The sequence below is a fragment of the Scyliorhinus canicula genome, chromosome 6 (genome assembly GCF_902713615.1).
Source record: "Scyliorhinus canicula chromosome 6, sScyCan1.1, whole genome shotgun sequence".
Taxonomy (NCBI): domain Eukaryota; kingdom Metazoa; phylum Chordata; class Chondrichthyes; order Carcharhiniformes; family Scyliorhinidae; genus Scyliorhinus; species Scyliorhinus canicula.
In genome coordinates this window covers 38,644,798-38,662,289 of record NC_052151.1, presented here as the reverse complement: position 1 = coordinate 38,662,289, position 17,492 = coordinate 38,644,798, and the positions used below count along the sequence as shown (strand labels likewise).

At 47.0% G+C, this 17,492-nt stretch overlaps 1 protein-coding gene across 1 annotated transcript in view; it reads right to left on the bottom strand.

Moving 5' to 3' along the window:
* ak9 (adenylate kinase 9) overlaps positions 1-17,492 on the bottom strand; it is a 457,701-nt gene that overhangs the window by 169,321 nt on the left and 270,888 nt on the right. Inside the window, exons 26-27 of the mRNA XM_038801009.1 lie at positions 16,093-16,305; positions 7,141-7,410 (exon numbers count right to left, since the gene is read on the bottom strand). Coding sequence (XP_038656937.1) covers positions 7,141-7,410; positions 16,093-16,305 — 483 coding nt within the window. The remainder of the gene's footprint in view (positions 1-7,140; positions 7,411-16,092; positions 16,306-17,492) is intronic.

Here is a 17,492-nt window from a genome sequence, read left to right as displayed (position 1 = left end):
AATTCTGATCATTTTTACCCAGTGGATCTTTTCCTATAAGGATATCAAGTAACCCTTCCCCATTGCAGAATATGAGATCTAAATTTTTAGTTTTATGCCTAGCTAATCTGATAACATTTTGTTTCAGGAAACTGTCACAAACACATTCTATAAGCACATCTTCAAGGCAACCTTTGGCAATTGGGTCCAGTCCATGTGAAGATTAATGCTCTCCACAATTAATATATTTCCTTTGTTACAAGCACCAATTATTTATTGCTTATTGCCCTGTCCAAAGGTATAACTAGTGTTAGAGGGCCTGTAAACTACTTCTGACCCTTGCTATTCAGAATCTTCATCCATTCTAATTCTACTTCATTGTCTTCTGAGCCAAGATCTTGGGTGCGATTTGATGGCCTCATTGCACCTGACTTAGTGTCGGATCAAGGCCATTAAATCTTGCGAGAGGCCACTGGCGAGATTTGCGAAACTCAAAACAACTCACCAGATTTAACAGAGTTTTGTGAGACGTCATGATCTGGAATGCACCCTCACTGGGCAGGATCCACAATAGGCTCATTTAAATATGTGTTTGCGGGATTCCCCTGGTGTCCAGGATCTAGCAGCCTGCGCCTGGGAGTCCTCGCCATGGCGCCGTTTAGTACTGGGACGTGGGGATATCTCCCCGGCCATTAGAGAACCCCTGGGTGGTCAGGGACAGGGCAGTGTCTCACCCTGGCACTCCTCTGGCACTCATGTATCTTGGTACTGCCAGCCTGGCAATGCCAGGGTGACTGGATAGCACGACCAAACTGGTAGGGGTACTGCCAGGGTGCCCATGTGCCAGGTTGACACTGCCAGGAATTGGATATGGAGGGAGCATTGCCAGGTGGAGGAGGTAAAAGGGTTCCCCTGGAACTTCACTGTGGTTTGGGGGGTCGAAAATGGGAGTGGGTGGGAAGATCGGGGCAGCCAGACAAAATAGCATCCCGATCTGCAAGGAGCCTTTCCTGCAGGTGAGTTTCAGCTCTCTAGGAGGAAATTATTATAAGCTTCGGTGGAGAGAAACTTCCCAAGGCCAAAAGAAGCGGCAAAGTACCATTAAATAATGGGATGTTTCTTGGCACTGCTGCTGCCGAGATAAACCCTATTAAACACCGCCAAAACCGGACATAGGTCTTTTCCCACAATGGGCGGGATCGGTTTTTGGCAAATCTGCATTTTACAGCAAGGCAGTAAGCCTCACTCTAATTTGCAGATTCCCGAGGTACCTGAGGCTTTGGGATTCAATCCCTTCACCTTGGGATCTCGGGCGAGCACAGTTTGATACTGGTCCCCACAAACAAGGACCTGACAGACCAGTACTTGTGGGTGTGTCCCCTGGTGCCAGGTGGGTGTGCTGGCAGTGCCACCTAGGCACCTTGGCAGTGCCAGCAGGGTTCCATTCTGACACTGTCAAGGTGGCACTGCCACCTGACAAGGGCACTGCCATGGGATTTTTTGTGCACGCGTTAATGGGTTGGGGTTGCCCATCGTAGGTGTTGAGGGATGCAGGGAGGACCCCCTCCCATATTGCGTTCAGGCTGGGGGGAGGTCAGGTTTGTTTTGTGGGCCTCTGCAATGGGACTTCATTTAAAAATGGCGTCTGTTCTTGAAAATACAGAAAAATGTGTCATTTGAAACATGGAAGTCTGGCAATATCTGGTCTGAGAGGATACAGGGAAAGATCCCATGAAGGGTTAATAGCAGCTGCAAAGAGTAGGATTATAAAATGCAGATTCTTTCTCACAGGAAGGTTTAGCAAACACATAGGATTCTTGTATTAAGCTAAAAACAATGGTTCACACCTTCATTGAAAGTAAATATCTTAGGAAGCATCTGGAAAAGCATGGATGAGAGTTTCAATTGAATTAAGTGACGAATGTTTAAAACAGGCAAGTCTTTCAAGTCATAACCAAGTGAAATTTTAGCATACAGCTAAAAGCAAAGGTTTCACACCTTCATTGAAATTAACTCTCTTCGTAAACAGCTGGAAAGGATGGATATGTTCAGTCGAATTTGGTGTCAATTCTAAGTGTGAAATTCTACTAACATCAAGTCAGTTAAAAGAAAATTGGAGACGACCTGTCTACAAGAAACATAATTTAAAGTCAAAATCAAAGGCAAAGTTATGAGCTGGGGACAATTGGAAAATTAAACAATTCAAAATCACAGAATTAAAAGAAACACCTCTATTGAAAACAAAGGAACTTTGAACATCACAAAGGACAATGTAATCAGATCTGAGAGGTGAGGCCATGCCCAAAATGAATACTTAGTTGTATTAGAATGTTTACATCAAAGATACGTTTTAACAATCAAAGTGAAATAAGTTAATTTACAATAAGACTCTAAAAACGTAATAATTGGTAGAAAGATAATATAAACCCAGGGAGCAGAAGCAGACCAGCAACAGGAGAGAAGGGGAGGAGAACTCCGAGAGAGGAGAGAAGCATATTCAGCTCTCACAGCTCGGCCATGGGAAAGACAAGACAAGCAGCCGAGTTTAAACAGCTATACATCTAAGGAAGACTAGAATTTAAACAGGAGTCAGAGTCAGCTGAGAGATAGCTAGCAGAGCCAGCTCTTATGGCTCAATACATGGGATCAACAAGAAACAGCAGCAGAGCTAACCAGCGAATACATCCCAAGAAGACCAGAATTTAAAGAAGATTGATTGTCAAGGTGGGCCTGAAGGTCCCTTCAACCAAACAGCAGGATCCAGAAGCAAGATCTTTTTACCTTTCTGTAAAGAAAGTGTTTGCAGCTTTTATAAGAAAAAATATAATAAAATAACTTAACTTAACCTGAAAAAGTGGTTATTCATAAAGTCTACATTACTTACTTAGCAATGCAGGACCCAGGACATCGATGCTACTAAGTGGTAAGTAGATAAAATCTTCGGTGAAGGTATGGGTTATACCGGGGGATAACTTGAAAATATAGTTTGACCTGAATAGCACCCACCGAAGCCTGCATCGGAGTCAGGGAGTGAGAATCCCTGTTCACCATTTAGAATGTCGGCACTTTTTGGTATAGGTGGAATTCTAAGAATAATGGTGAGTTTTCAAAAGCACGTCGCAATCTCTCGCTACAATGGGGAGTTCCAGCGACCAGAGCTCCCGTTGTAAAAAAGGGGGCTATGTGTGGCCATCGGCTGTGCGTTCCCTATTTCGGCCCCTTAGTGTTGAATAGCCATGTGGTTCTCGGTACTGCCAGTGCCGGGAAACACGCAGTTAAACGCGCTTGCTACTGGACTTTGTTCCCTTTTGAGAATATCGCGCCCATTATCTCACTACTGTATTTATGTCATAATTTACTATGAGGGCTACTCCGCCACCTTTTCCATTCTTTCTGACTTTTTGAAATGTTTGTACCAAAAGAAATTATTTCCAACCTTTGTCACCTTGAAATCATTTCTTGAGTTATCGTATACAAATGTTTTTGTTAACTTTTTCCAATTAAGGGACAATTTAGCATGGCCAATCAACCCATGCTGAGCATCTTTGGGTTACGGAGATGAGACCGACGCAGACACGGGGAGAATGTGCAAACTCCACACGGACAGTGACCCAGGGCCGGGTGGGTCCACAGCGCCGTGAGGCAGCAGGGCTAACCACTGTGCCCCTGTGCTGCCCTATCTTATACAAATGTGTAAACATTCTCAGCTTTGACAAAGGGTCACCTGGACTCGAAACGTTAGCTTTTTCTCTCCCTACAGATGCTGCCAGACCTGCTGAGATTTTCCAGCATTTTCTCTTTGGTTATACAAATGTGTTGTGCATTCAGATAAAGAGGGCCTGATTCTCCATTTTCCAACGCCGCTATCATAATCATCGATTGGGTGGGGAATCCCTTCTGACGCCTAAATCGGTGGCGACGCCGGTTTGACACTGGTTTTTGAGTCTCCTCCCCCTCCAAAATGACATCATCGTGTTGTGTGTCACACGCCGTTGGAAAGGCATGGTGCGTCATCAGAAGCCCCTACCCGATGCTCCGCCCCCGATGGGCCGAGTTTCCGACGACATGGAACACTTATGCTACTTTTATCGTCAATCCCGCGTGGTGGCTGCAGATTGTGTCCAGCGCTGCCGCAGTCCGGGGGGGGGGGTGGGGGGGGCAGCCGTGTCGCTGGCCGTGGGGGGGCTTCGACGGGGGCTGGTCGGACTGGTGGGTGGGTGGCCAGTGTTAGCCTCCGCCTTCTGCATGCGCGGCCACAGACCCGGCCATTCTACAGCCGGTTTTAGCGTGGGAGCTTTACCCGGTGCAGCTGCTAGCCCTTCAACGGTCCCGGAATCGGTGCAGCTGTTGCGCCATTTTTACTGGCATAGAACGCCACTGTTCCCACGCCAGCGTCAGCACTTCGTCTGGAAATCGGAGAATCCAGCCCAGAGTCTATCATTTTATTTTGCTACTTCCAACATTTGAATGGATCTTATTCGCTGATGCAGTATTACTGTTAAACTTTCTGTTGCTATGTTTCTCACTTTGTTGTACTTACCCAAATTGCTGCTCTTACTGCAATTTTCTCTACGTTGCACAGACCGATCGCAGATTGGGTGACTGCTTTAGACTATTTTGGCGCAGCATTGTGGGCCGAAGGACCTGTACTGTGCTGTACAGTTCTGTGATGAATGTTATCAGTAGCTGATATAATGGTACCTTACCTTTAATGCATTGGTCCTGTGTCGTGATTGAGGGTATCTCAGTTCACAAGCATGATCCTGAGCTTTGGGTGGTCTACAGCGCTCTCATGCTCATATCTCTGTCCTCAACCTACTGCTGTGTTCCAATGCAGCTCAATGTAAACTCTTTTGAACTCCTCCTCCATCTGCTCCACCAACCTTGTGAGGTTGAGCTTGTGCAGGGCCCCCCAGCTCCCAGCCACCTCGACTCCTAGGTACCTGAAGCTCTTCCCTGCCTGCTTCAGTGGGAGCCTACCAATCCCCTCCTCCTGATCCCCCGGGTGCACCACGAACAACTCGCTCTTGCCCAGGTTCAGCTTATAGCCAGAGAAGCCCCCAAATTCACTAAGAATCCTCATCACCTCCGGCATCCCCCCCACCGGGTCCGCCACATACAGCAACAGGTCGTCCGCATAAAGCGACACTCGATGCTCCTCCCCATCCCGCACCAGGCCCCTCCAGTTCCCTGACTCCCTCAACGCCATGGCCAGGGGCTCAATTGCCAACGCAAAGAGCAAGGGGGACAGGGGACACCCCTGTCTCGTCCCCCGGTACTGCCGAAAGTACTCCGACCTCCTCCTATTCGTGGCTACACTCGCCATCGGGGCCTCATAGAGCAACCTCACCTAACGGACAAACCCCTCCCCAAACCCAAACCTCTCCAACACCTCCCACAGATACCTCCACTCAACCCTATCAAAGGCCTTCTCCGTATCTAATGCCACCACTATCTCCGCCTCCCCTTCCACAGCCGGCATCATAATAATGTTGAGGAGCCTTCGTACATTTGTATTCAACTGCCTTCCCTTCACAAACCCAGCCTGGTCCTCATGAATGGCCCCCGGCACACTATCCTCTATTCTTGTGGCTAGGATCTTTGCCAGCAGCTTGGCGTCTACATTTCGCAGCGAGATCGGCCTATATGACCCACACTGCAGAGGGTCCTTGTCCCGCTTCAGGATCAAGGAAATCAGCGGCCGTGACATAGTTGGGGGCAAAGCCTCCCCCTCCCTTGCCTCGTTAAAGGTCCGGACCAACAGGGGGCCCAACAGGTCCGCATACCTTTTATAAAATTCCGCCGGAAACCCATCCGGCTCCGGCGCCTTCCCCGACTGCATGCTCCCTATCCCTTTGACCACCTCCTCCAGCTCGATCGGCGCCCCAAGTCCCTCCACCTGCCCCTCCTCCACCCTCAGAAATCGCAGCTTGTTCAAGAAGCGCCCCATTCCACCCCCCTCCACCGGGGTTTCAGCAACCTCTCCCCAGGGCATAGAGGGCCCGGGCGTATTGGCTTAGAGACTCACCGGGGACCTGCTTTCTGGTGGCCAGCAGATGTCGAGCGAATACCCTGTTGACCGGTTTGATGAATTGTCCTTTTAGCTTTTGTATAGCGTCATCATAATCCGTTTCCTCTTTGATTATTGCGTAGGCGTCGATACCCATGCTGGAGTGGAGGACTTGCAGCTTTTGTGCCCCGGTTGGGGGGGGGGGGGGGGGTGGTTGTAGATGCTAGGAACCCTTCGAGGCAAGTCAGCCAGAGTTGGAAAAGTTCTGCAGAGTTCGGAGTTTGCGGGCTGATGCGGAGGCATTCGGGCTTGATGCGGAACTCCATCTTCAAAGTCGTAGTCAATTAAATTGATGTACCATCAATTGTACGCGAGGCGAGTGATTTACCAAAGTCTGGCTTTAATTGACTAGAACACAGCTCTGCGATCGTCTACAATGGAAAGGGACGGTCGTCAGGTGTCTGACCATTTATACCCCGTTAATAGAGGCGTGGTTAACTCAGCCTCTCGGCCAATCGGTCGAGAGGCACATGGCCGACCAGGGCCAATGGTAAGCCGATGTTCTGGCCCAATGGCAGACAAGTATGCAGATCATATCACCACACAAACACCATGTGGTAGTAAGATAGTCTGGTCAGGTTAGTCTCAGGTCTCCAGTCAACTCAGCATTGTGTCAACCCACAATTAAAGCATGTGTGATAGTTAAGAATTCAATAAAATCGAGTTGCATTTCTTCAAGTGTTGGAAGCCTGTCTCTCTCACTTTGTTCTATCGTTCTTTGTAATAGCCTGCTCATAGGCTATTAATGGACAGATTCACAGCCGGGCATGATACTGTTCTCATCCCATGCTCATACATACAGATTATTTTAGAAATCATTGGCTAGAAACCACAAGTGGAAATTGTAATTGATATTTTCTTTTTGGTCAAGCAGACTAGGCCAACTGTTGTGCTCCAACTAAGATTTTCTTACACAATGCAAACTATAAAATAATTTTATATTCTTGGCTGAACAATTTAGTGATACTATGAGTGGTTCCTCTGTATCCTAGGCTTTCAGAGAACTGTAGAATGCATTTTTAAATAGATGGTTGGGAAAATGACAATTAGCATTTTTATGTTTGTTTCTGTTAAATAAATTTGAGTTGTACCTCTTGCTTTTCTTCAGTTGCAACCTCAATATCCTCAGGTTGTTCACCCCTTTCAAGAGCCATAATGGTCGCCATGTCAGCTAGCTCTTCTTCTGTTGGTTCATCATCATATTCAGGCCCAACCTTTTTCTTAAATTTAGGAAAGAGGTACTCCTGAAGCAGTTCAGTGAACTGAATATGAAAGATACCCAACTTGTTTGCCAACCACCTGCTGTGCATTGATTTACCACATCCTTTAGGCCCAAATACGCATAATCTCAGTGGAGGTGACTGAAAATAAAAGACATATTTTCATGGGTGAAAATCTTTTCAGATTTAAAACTTTGTGACTTCCATCAAGATAAATTAAAGTATTAAGCAGAAAAATAGCACACAAATCACAAAACCCAGTCATGTACAACTGTCAGGCGCAACAACTTAATTCATCATCATTATTTTGAATCACCAATTTGAAAGATTTACTGCTGAGGAATGGAACGCTTTTGGCACCCATTGTTGGCACAATAATCACAGAATCACAGTGCAGAAAAGTCTGCACTGACATGTGAAAAACAGCGGGGGCGGGATTCTCTAATAATGGGGCTATGTCCGCACGCCGGCGTGAAAAAAGCGCCAACGACTCTGGTGTCAACGGCCCCGAAAGTGAGGAATTCTCCCCTTCCTAGGGGGCTACATTGGTGCTGGAGTGGTACCCGCAGCTCCAGCCGGCGCGCAACAGCCAGTGCGAGTTCGCGGCTGGCGTGATTCCGCGCATGCGTGGAACAGCTGGCATATTTCCACGCATGCGCGGAGGTTCCCTTCTTCGCGCCGGCCCCGGGCACTATGGCGGACCCCTACAGGGGCCTGGCAGGGAGTAAAGTAGGCCCTCATGGAACCAGCCTGCCCGCCGATCGGTAGACCCCGATCGCGGGCCAGGCCGCCGTGGGGGCACCCTCCCGGGATCAGATACCCCTGCTCCCCATCCAGGACGGCTCCCGCACCCTCACCTTCCAGGTGTGGGAGCTGAGTAATCCACGCCGGCGAGACTCAGCCAAACTCGTCAGCCACTCGGCCCATCGGGGCCCGGAGAATCACCGGGGGGGGTGGGGGAGGGGTGGGACTGTCAACGGCCCCCGACCGGCGTGGCAGTGATCCCGCGGGCGCCTGTAAAATGGTGCCGGAGAATGGGGAAGCAGCTTCGAGGCAGTGGGGTGCGATTCTCCCCGGGGATTCTCTGACCTGGCGGCGGGTCGGAGAATCCAGGTCCTGACCTATCTACCTTTTTAAAAAATTCTATTTATTCTCCTCATTTTTCACAGTTCCATCAAATAAACTAAAGACAAACAAAAACGGATGCATAACTATCCCCCAAGCAGCATCCCCTTCAATATACAAACCCAAACATCAACCGTACATTCCAAGTAATAAAAAAGTTAACAATCACTCCGTAAACAATGTATTAAAAACCAACCATAGCCCCAACCCCCTTTCCCCGTCCAAGTTTGATGGCAACCAATCCTTGAAAGTGCATGTTAAATAGTCCCCATGAATTGTAGAACCCCTCCTTCATTCCCCTCAGCTCAAAAGTCAGCTTCTCGAGAGTCAGAAATTCCAGTAGATCCCCCGCCAAATGGAAGCACATGGCAGAGAAGCTGACTTCCATCCCAACAGATCCCACCTCCGGGCAATCAGCAAGGCGAAGGCTAAGATATCCCCCCCCCCCCCGCACCTGCCTGCAGCCTTGGCCGGTGCGACACCCCGAGAATGGCTCCTAGGGGCGCTGGTTCCAAGCTCACGTGCACTACCCCCAAGATTACTTTGAAAGCCACCATCCAATACTTCTCCAGCTTGGGGCAGTACCAAAACATATGTACATGGTTTGCGAGGCTCACAGCGCTCACAGACATCCTCCACTCCCACAAATGTCGGCTCATCCTCGCCCTCATGACCTTCAGCTGTATCAGCCCCAGCCTTGTGCACAAATAAACAAGGTGATCAGCTTATCCACTTCCTCAAACAACACTGCTATGGGCCAGGCTTTAAAAAAACTCTAAAGTATATTATTGAATTTGGCTAGGATGAGCACAAGAGCCTGCCTCTCAGGTGTTATTCAATGGACTTCTTAGGCGCTTTTATTTTTATCAATAACAAACATTAATACGCTACACAGTTATAGTAATCTATGTATAATCCTTAATGAATTTCTCCTTTACAGCTCCAATTCAATAACAAAATCCAAGTAAAACCAGAAACCCCTTTTCAAAGGCGTGGCCGAGCATACGACATTCTCACTGGTATAAGACTATTGTTATTGATATTCTGTTCCCCTTTTCAAACAGCCGATTTTAATTCCTTGCAGAAAGCAATTATCTCTTTTAAGTTACCAAGCAGTCTGGAACAGCTTTTTAAATGAAGATAGAGAAAAACGCTTCTTTCAACCTGTGTAGTTCAAACCAGTCCAAAACTTAAAGCGAAAGTAAAAACTCACAGAGCCACAGCCCAGCTCCACCCACACAATGACATCACTGAAGCCATGTGATAAGACAAACCTTTCTTAAAGGGACATTCACATGACAAAAAGACCGACAGGCACTGGAATAAAAACAAAAATCACGGCAGCACATTCATTTTAATTGCCTGCACCCGACTTGCCAGTGACAGAGGGAGGCTATTCCACTTTGCCACCTTGCCAAATCTACTTTCACCCTCCCCACCAAGCTTGTAAAATTGTACCCATGGAGCCCCACCCAGTTGCAAGCCACCTGCACCCCCAAATACCTAAAGTGGGTTGCCACCCTGTGGAATGGCAGCTCTCCCATCCCCGCCCCCATCCCTGGTCGGGACACCACAAAGTATTCACTCTTTTCCAGGTTTAATTTATAGCCTGAAAAGGACCCAAAAGTTCGGAGAAGTTCCATTATATCCCCCATATCGGCTCTGATACAGATAATAATACATCATCCATGTACAGAGACACCCTGGGGCGGGATTCTCCGGCGGCGTGATTCTCCGTTTTGCCGGCGCCCAGGGGTTTCCCAACGGCAATGGGAAACCCCATTGACCGGCCGGCGTAACGGAGAATCCCGCCGGTGGGTTGGGGCAGAAATGTGGCGAGGCGGGGCAGAGAATCCAGCCCCCTATGTTCCACTCCTCCCTCACTCCCCCTGTACTACTCCCTTCCACAAACCTGAGCTCCTCAGAGCGATTGTCAAAGGCTTAATCGCAAATGCAAATAACTGAGGGGACGTAGGACACCCCTGACTGGTCCCCCGGTGCAGAGCAAAGTACCCCAAACTCATATTGTTTGTGTGGACACTCGCCCTCGCTTCCTTATATAATAGCCATACCCATTCCTTGAATCTCGGCCCGATTCCTAAACCTCTCAAGATCCGCAATCAAATATTCCTATTCTACTTGATCAATGCCTTTTCCGCGTCCAGTGCAACCACAACCTCGGTCTCCTTTCCCTCATCCGGTGTCACAATTACATTTAGCACCCTCCAAATATTTGAGAATAACTGCCTTCCTTTCACGAACCCCATCCAGTCCTCCCCTATCACCTTCGGGAGGCAACCTCCAACCTAGCCGCCAGCACAAAGAACAAATAACAATACAGCACAGGAACAGGCCCTTCGGCCGCCAAGCCTGTACCAATCATTCTACCAATCTTGGCCAAAACCCTCAGAACTTTCTTGTGTCATATTCCTCTATATCCATCCTATCCATGTATTTGTCAAGATGCCTTTAGAACGTCACTAATGTATCTGCTTCCACAACCTCCCCTGGTAACGCATTCCTGTCTCTGAGAATCCTCTCCAATAATTTACCTATAACCAATGTGAGGCTCACCGGCCTATAGTTTCTTGGATTATCCCTGCTACCTTTCTTAAACAGTGGTACCACATTAGCTATTCACCAGTCCTCTGGGATCTCACCTGTAGTCAATGCGGATACAAAGATGTCAGTCAAAGCCCCAGTAATTTCCTCCATGTCTTCCCACAGTATTCTGGGGTAAATCCCATCCGGCCCAGGAGACTTATCTACCTCAATGTGTTTTAAAGCACCCAATACCTCCTCCTTTTCGATGTCAACATGACCCAGATTGTCCACACATCCGACCCATCAGTGGTGAACACTGATGCAAAGTATTCATTTAGTACCTTACCCATTTCCTCTGACTCAACACATAGATTCCCCCCACCACTGTCCTTAAGTGGTCCAATCCTTTCCCTGGCCACCCTCTTGCATTTTACATATGAATAAAAAGCTTTGGGATTCACCTTAATGCTACTTGCCAAGGACTTTTCATGACCTCTCCTAGCCTTCCTAATTTCCCACTTATTTACCTTCCTACTTTCTTTATACTCCTTGAGGGTTTCGATTGTCTCCCCCCCTTCCAGATTGTACAAAAGTCTCCTTTTTCCTTATGACAAGGTTCACAATATCCCTCGTCACCCAAGGCTCCCTAAACTTCCCATACTTATCCTTGATTCTCTCAGGAACGTGGCTTTCCTGAATCTTTAAAAAAAAAATTTAGTGTACCCAATTAATTTTTTTCCAATTATGGGCAGCACGGTAGCATTGTGGATAGCACAATCGCTTCACAGCTCCAGGGGCCCAGGTTCGATTCCGGCTTGGGTCACTGTCTGTGCGGAGTCTGCACATCCTCCCCGTGTGTGCGTGGGTTTCCTCCGGGTGCTCCGGTTTCCTCCCACAGTCACAAAGATGTGCAGGTTAGGTGGATTGGCCATGATAAATTGCCCTTAGTGTCCAAAATTGCCCTTAGTGTTGGGTGGGGTTACTGGGTTATGGGGATAGGGTGGAGGTGTTGACCTTGGGTAGGGTGCTCTTTGCAAGAGCCGGTGCAGACTCGATGGGCCGAATGGCCTCCTTCTGCACTGTAAATTCTATGATAAATCTATGATAAACTTAGTGCGCTCAATCCACCTACCTTGCACATCTTTGGGTTGTGGGGGCGAAACCCACGCAAACACGGGGAGAATGTGCAAACTCCATACAGACAGTGACCCAGAGCCGGGATCGAACCTGGGACCTCGGCGCCATGAGGCAGCAAGGTTAACCCACTGCGCCACCGTGCTGCCCTCGCTTTCCTGAATCCTAATCAACTGTCACTTGAAAGACTCCCATATGTCCGATGTTGATTTACCCTCCAACAGTCAAACCCAATCCAAATTCCTCAATACCTGTCTAATGTTATCATAATTTTCCTTTCCCCAGTTTAGCACCTTAACCCGAGGGTTACTTTCATCCTTATCTAAAAGTACCCTAAAACGTATGGAATTGTGGTCATTATTCCTAAAATGTTCCCCTATTGAAATCTCAACCACCTGTCCAGGCTCATTCCCCAATACCAGGCCCAGTACTGCCCCTTCCCCAGTTGGACTATCTACATATTGCATCAAGAAGCCTTCCTGGATACACCGTACAAACTCTGCCCCATCCAAGTCCTTAGCACCCAATGAGCCCAGTCAATATAGGGGAAATTAAAATTCCCCGCCACAACAACCCTGTTACTTTTGAACCTAACCAAAATGTAAGTGGACCGGCTGGCGGGGGTATTCGTAGACATCTTCAAACTCTCTTTGCAACAATCTGAGGTCCCTATCTACTTCAAGAAGGCGACTGTGATTCCTGTACCAAAGAAAAGCCAAGCCGTGTGCCTTCATGACTATGGTCCAGTGGCTCTGAAATCCATCACTATGAAGTGATTCGGAAGGTTAATCATGGCACAAATCAACTCCAGCCTCCTGGATTGCCTTGATCAACTATAGTTCACCTACCGCTGCAACAGGTCCACAGCAGACGCCATCTCCCTAGCCCTGCACTCAACCCTGGAACACCTAGATAACAAAGCCACCTATGTCAGACTCCTATTTATTGACTACAGCTCAGCCTTCAACACCATTATTCCTATGGAACCCATCTCCAAACTCTGTAGCCTTGACCTCAGCTCCTCCCTCTGTGACTGGATCCTGAACTTTCTAACCCACAGGCCATAATCAGTAAGGATAGGCAACAACATCTGCTCCACGATCATCGTCAACACTGGTGCCCCACAAGGCTGTGTCCTCAGCCCCCTACTATACTCCTTATACACCTATGACTGTGCGGCTAAATTCCCCTCCAACTCAATTTTCAAATTTGCTGATGACACCACCGTCGTGGGTCAGATCTCAAACAATGACGAGGCAGAGAATCGCAATGAGATAGAGAATCTGGTGAACTGGTGTGACTCAATAACCTCTTCCTCAATGTCAACAAAACAAAGGAGATTGTCATCAACTTCAGGAAGCGTAGTGTAGCCCCTGTCTACATCAATGGGAATGAAGTAAAAAGTCGAGAGCTTCAAGTTTATAGGTGTCCAGATAACCAACAACCTGTCCTGGTCCCCCCATGCCGACACTATTGTTAAGAAAGCCCACCAAACGACTCTACTTTCTCAGAAGACTAAGGAAATTTGCATGCCAGTTACGACTCTCACCAACTTCTACAGATGCACCATAGAAAGCATTCTTTCTGGATGTATCCGCAAGAAACTACAAAAGGTCGTGAATGTAGCCCAATCCATCACGCAACCAGCCTCCCATCCATTGACTCTGTCTACAATTCCCGCTGCCTTGGCAAGGCAACCTGCATAATTAAGGACCCCACGCACCCCGGATATACTCTCTTCCACCTTCTTCTGTCAGGAAAAATATACCAAAGTTTGAGGTCACCTACCAACCGACTCAAGAACAGCTTCTTCCCTGCTGGCATCAGACTTTTGAATGGACATAGCTCATATTAAGTTGATCTTTTCTCTACACCTTGCTATAACTGTAACATTATATTCAGCAGTCTCTCCTTCCTTCCCTATGTACGGTATGCACTGTCTGTATAGCATGCAAGAAACAATACTTTTCACTGTATAATAATACATGCGACAATAATAAATCAAATCAAATCAAATCAAATATCTCTGTCTATCTGCTCCTCTATCTCTTGCTGGTATTTGGGGGGGCTGTAATAAACGCTCAAAGTACCTTCGCCAATATCTTCGCATCCACATTCAGGAACGACATAGGCCTCTACGACCCACGCTGCATTGGGTCCTTATCTTCCTTTAACAACAAGAGGATTGAGGCCTGCCCCAATGTTTGTGGTAACATCCACTTCTCTATCGCTTCCTCAAACATCCCCACCATCAGCAGTGCCGATTCTTTATATTTCTTATAATATTCCACTGGGAACCCATCTGGCTCTGCCACACTCTCCGACTGAATCCTCCCAATAGACTCCTTCACCCCCTGTTCCCCTACCGGCCTCTTCAGTATGATCCTAACTTCCAACCCCAATCTTGGGTACTCCAAACCATCCAGGAACTCCCGCATCCCCTGAACCTTCTTCGACTTCTCCGACCAATACAAATTTTTATCGAACTCCTTAAACATCCTATTAATCTGGTCCGGGGCCAGCACCAATTTCTCCATCCTATCCTGAACCTGGACAATTTCCCTCACCGCTGCCTCCCCCTGAAGTTGGTCTGCCAACATGCAGCCCGTCTTCTCCCCATATTAATAAATCGTTCCCCTCGCCCGTCTCAGTTGGCACATCGCCTTCCCCGTGGATAATCAATTAAGACTAGCCTGTAGCTCCTTTCTTGGGACTGGTTTAGCACACTGGGCTAAATTGCTGGCTTTTAAAGCAGACCAAGGCAGGCCAGCAGCACGGTTCAATTCCCGTACCAGCCTCCCCGAACAGGCGCCGGAATGTGGTGACTAGGGGCGTTTCACAGTAACTTCATTGAAGCCTACTTGTGACAATAAGCGATATTCATTTCATTTCTTCTGTCTAAAAGTGCTGGATCTGCATCCCCCGCCTACCTCCTGTCCACCTCTAACATCTCATCTATCAGCCTTTGACGCTCTTCCCCCTCCTCTTTATCCACCTTAGCCTTAAACAATATCACCTCCCCCTTCAGGGCCTCCCATAGCACCACCTGCGATACTTCTCCCATGCAGTTAAATTCCACATACTCCTCAATCACCCTCCTGATCTTCTCACAAAAACTTCGGTCCCTCAGCTACCCCACGTCCAATCTCCACCCCGATCTCTGCACTGTTCCCTTCTCCAAGAGCATTTCCACCCTATTTGGCAGGTGATTTGAAATTGCTATTGCCGAATACTCTGATCCCCTGACGCCAGCTAACAGCACCTTGCCTACTACAAGAAAGTCTATCCTCGAATAAGCTTATGAACTGGAGAGAAAAACGAATACACCCACTCCCTCGGATGCAAGAATCTCCACAGGTCTGCCCCTCCCAATTCCTTCATAAGCCCAGTCAGTGCCTTCGCCCTCTTCCTACCCCCCCCCCCCCCCCCACCCCTCCCCCACCCCGCCCCCCGACTGGGCAAGCAAGCAAGGTTGTGACATATTTAACCTTGGCTCCTGCACCAAGTTCCTTGCTATTTTGGGCAAGTTCAAGATATGGAGAGAGAAACACAGGATCCTAATTTGAATACATTATTTTCCACTTAGAATAAGTGTGCACCAGCACTACAAGTGCAATCCATTCCACCAATGTTTGAGCGGTGCATTTCCAGCCAAGGTTGCTTCTTGCCCGCCATGTGGGAAATTAATGGAACACTTGGCATTTTAGAAACTGGCACTATGCCTACTTCTAGGCCTTAAACCGCCAAAGCACTCTGAATGAATATTGAAGTTTTGGTTTGAGAACATTCTCACTGTTTGCTTCATATATTGTGTTAACGTTAATCACATGAACAGAACCAAGACAAATATAATCAAATAATTTTGACAATAAAAGCTGCGACATACAAAAGTATGGATTATAATTGTCTTCTTAAAAAGTACATAATTTAACAAAATAGGATGATTGAATGAAAATGAAAAGTTTAGATTAACTAATGCATTTTCTTTGCAGAAGGTGATTGTTCTTCAAAGATCATTACCTTTAGAGATTCATTATTATTTAAATATTCTTCTGGATTTTTCAAGAATTTCTCTCTTGCATCAGAATTAGAAAAATAGTAATATTTTTCTCGATACTTAGCAGCAGCCTCTTGGTCACCTGGAAAAAGAACAAATTTTTCTTCTAAGGCCACAGGGCAGTAATGTTTACTTTCACCCATCACTCTGTTCTTTCGCTGAGGAAAATCTTCATTCTGGAAGAAAATTGAAATTATGTTTATGTTTATGCTCAAAACCAAGGTAAATTGAAATATTCTATAATTTTTGACAGTAACTTTTTATATTTTCTCCCTCACATTCAGCAAGACACTTAGCAATTGTGACAAAACAACTCTGTTAAAGTCATTTTGAACCAAGAATACAAACATACTTTAGAGCAGCCCAATGATGACTCGTCATATAACTTTTATCACTCTTTATGGGAACATCATTCTAACCTGATCTGAATATTTAAATAAGCATTTGGTGCTTTTCTGCAGGTACCTGCTCAACTCAGCAACACAATACTGTTATATTATATTGCGACTCCTGGTAGCATGTTATATTCCTTGGTTAAAGTAATAACTGATTGCAGAAGAACTTGAAGAATACACGAGTCCTCGATGTAAAGTAAACAAATTTATTAAGTATCGATAGAACTAATAAATCAGTTCGACACTCTACTGAACTAACTCTAGAAATAAAATAATGAGATATAACTATATAAACTGTATCTGAACTACACGTGGTGTCAGATGTCACCTGACTCTGCTGCACGACTGCTATCTAACTACTCCTGCGTGGAAAGAGACCAAGATCCTTTAGCAGCTGATATTTATACTGGATCTTGTAATGCCCTCCAGTGGTAGTGTTATAGCTAAATGTTGTGATATGGGGCAACACGGTGGGACAGTGGTTAGCACAGTTGCTTCACAGATCCAGGGTTCCAGATTTGATTCCCACCTTGGGTCACTGTCTGTGTGGAGTCTGCACGCTCTCCCAATTTCTGCGTAGGTTTCCTCCGGGTGCTCCAGTTTCCTCCCACAGTCCAAAGATGTGTAGGTTAGGTGGATTGGCCATGGTGAAATTGCCCTTAGTGTTCAACAAGGTTAGGTGGGGTTACTGGGTTACGGGGATAGGGTGGAAGTGTTGGCTTAAGTAGGGTGCTCTTTCCAAGGGCCAGTGCAGACCCGATGGGCCCAATGATCTCCTTCTGCACTGTAAATTCTATGACTCAATGAACTCTTTAGTTATATGCCTGTCTAGATATAATCACATCCCCCTTTTTTTAACATTTCTTGCTTGGTAATAAGGAAAAATGGATAAGATTAGAGGTAAGAACATGTGGCGGGATTCTCCGACCCCGCGCTGACCCCGGTCCGCTGATTCAACGGCGACCGGA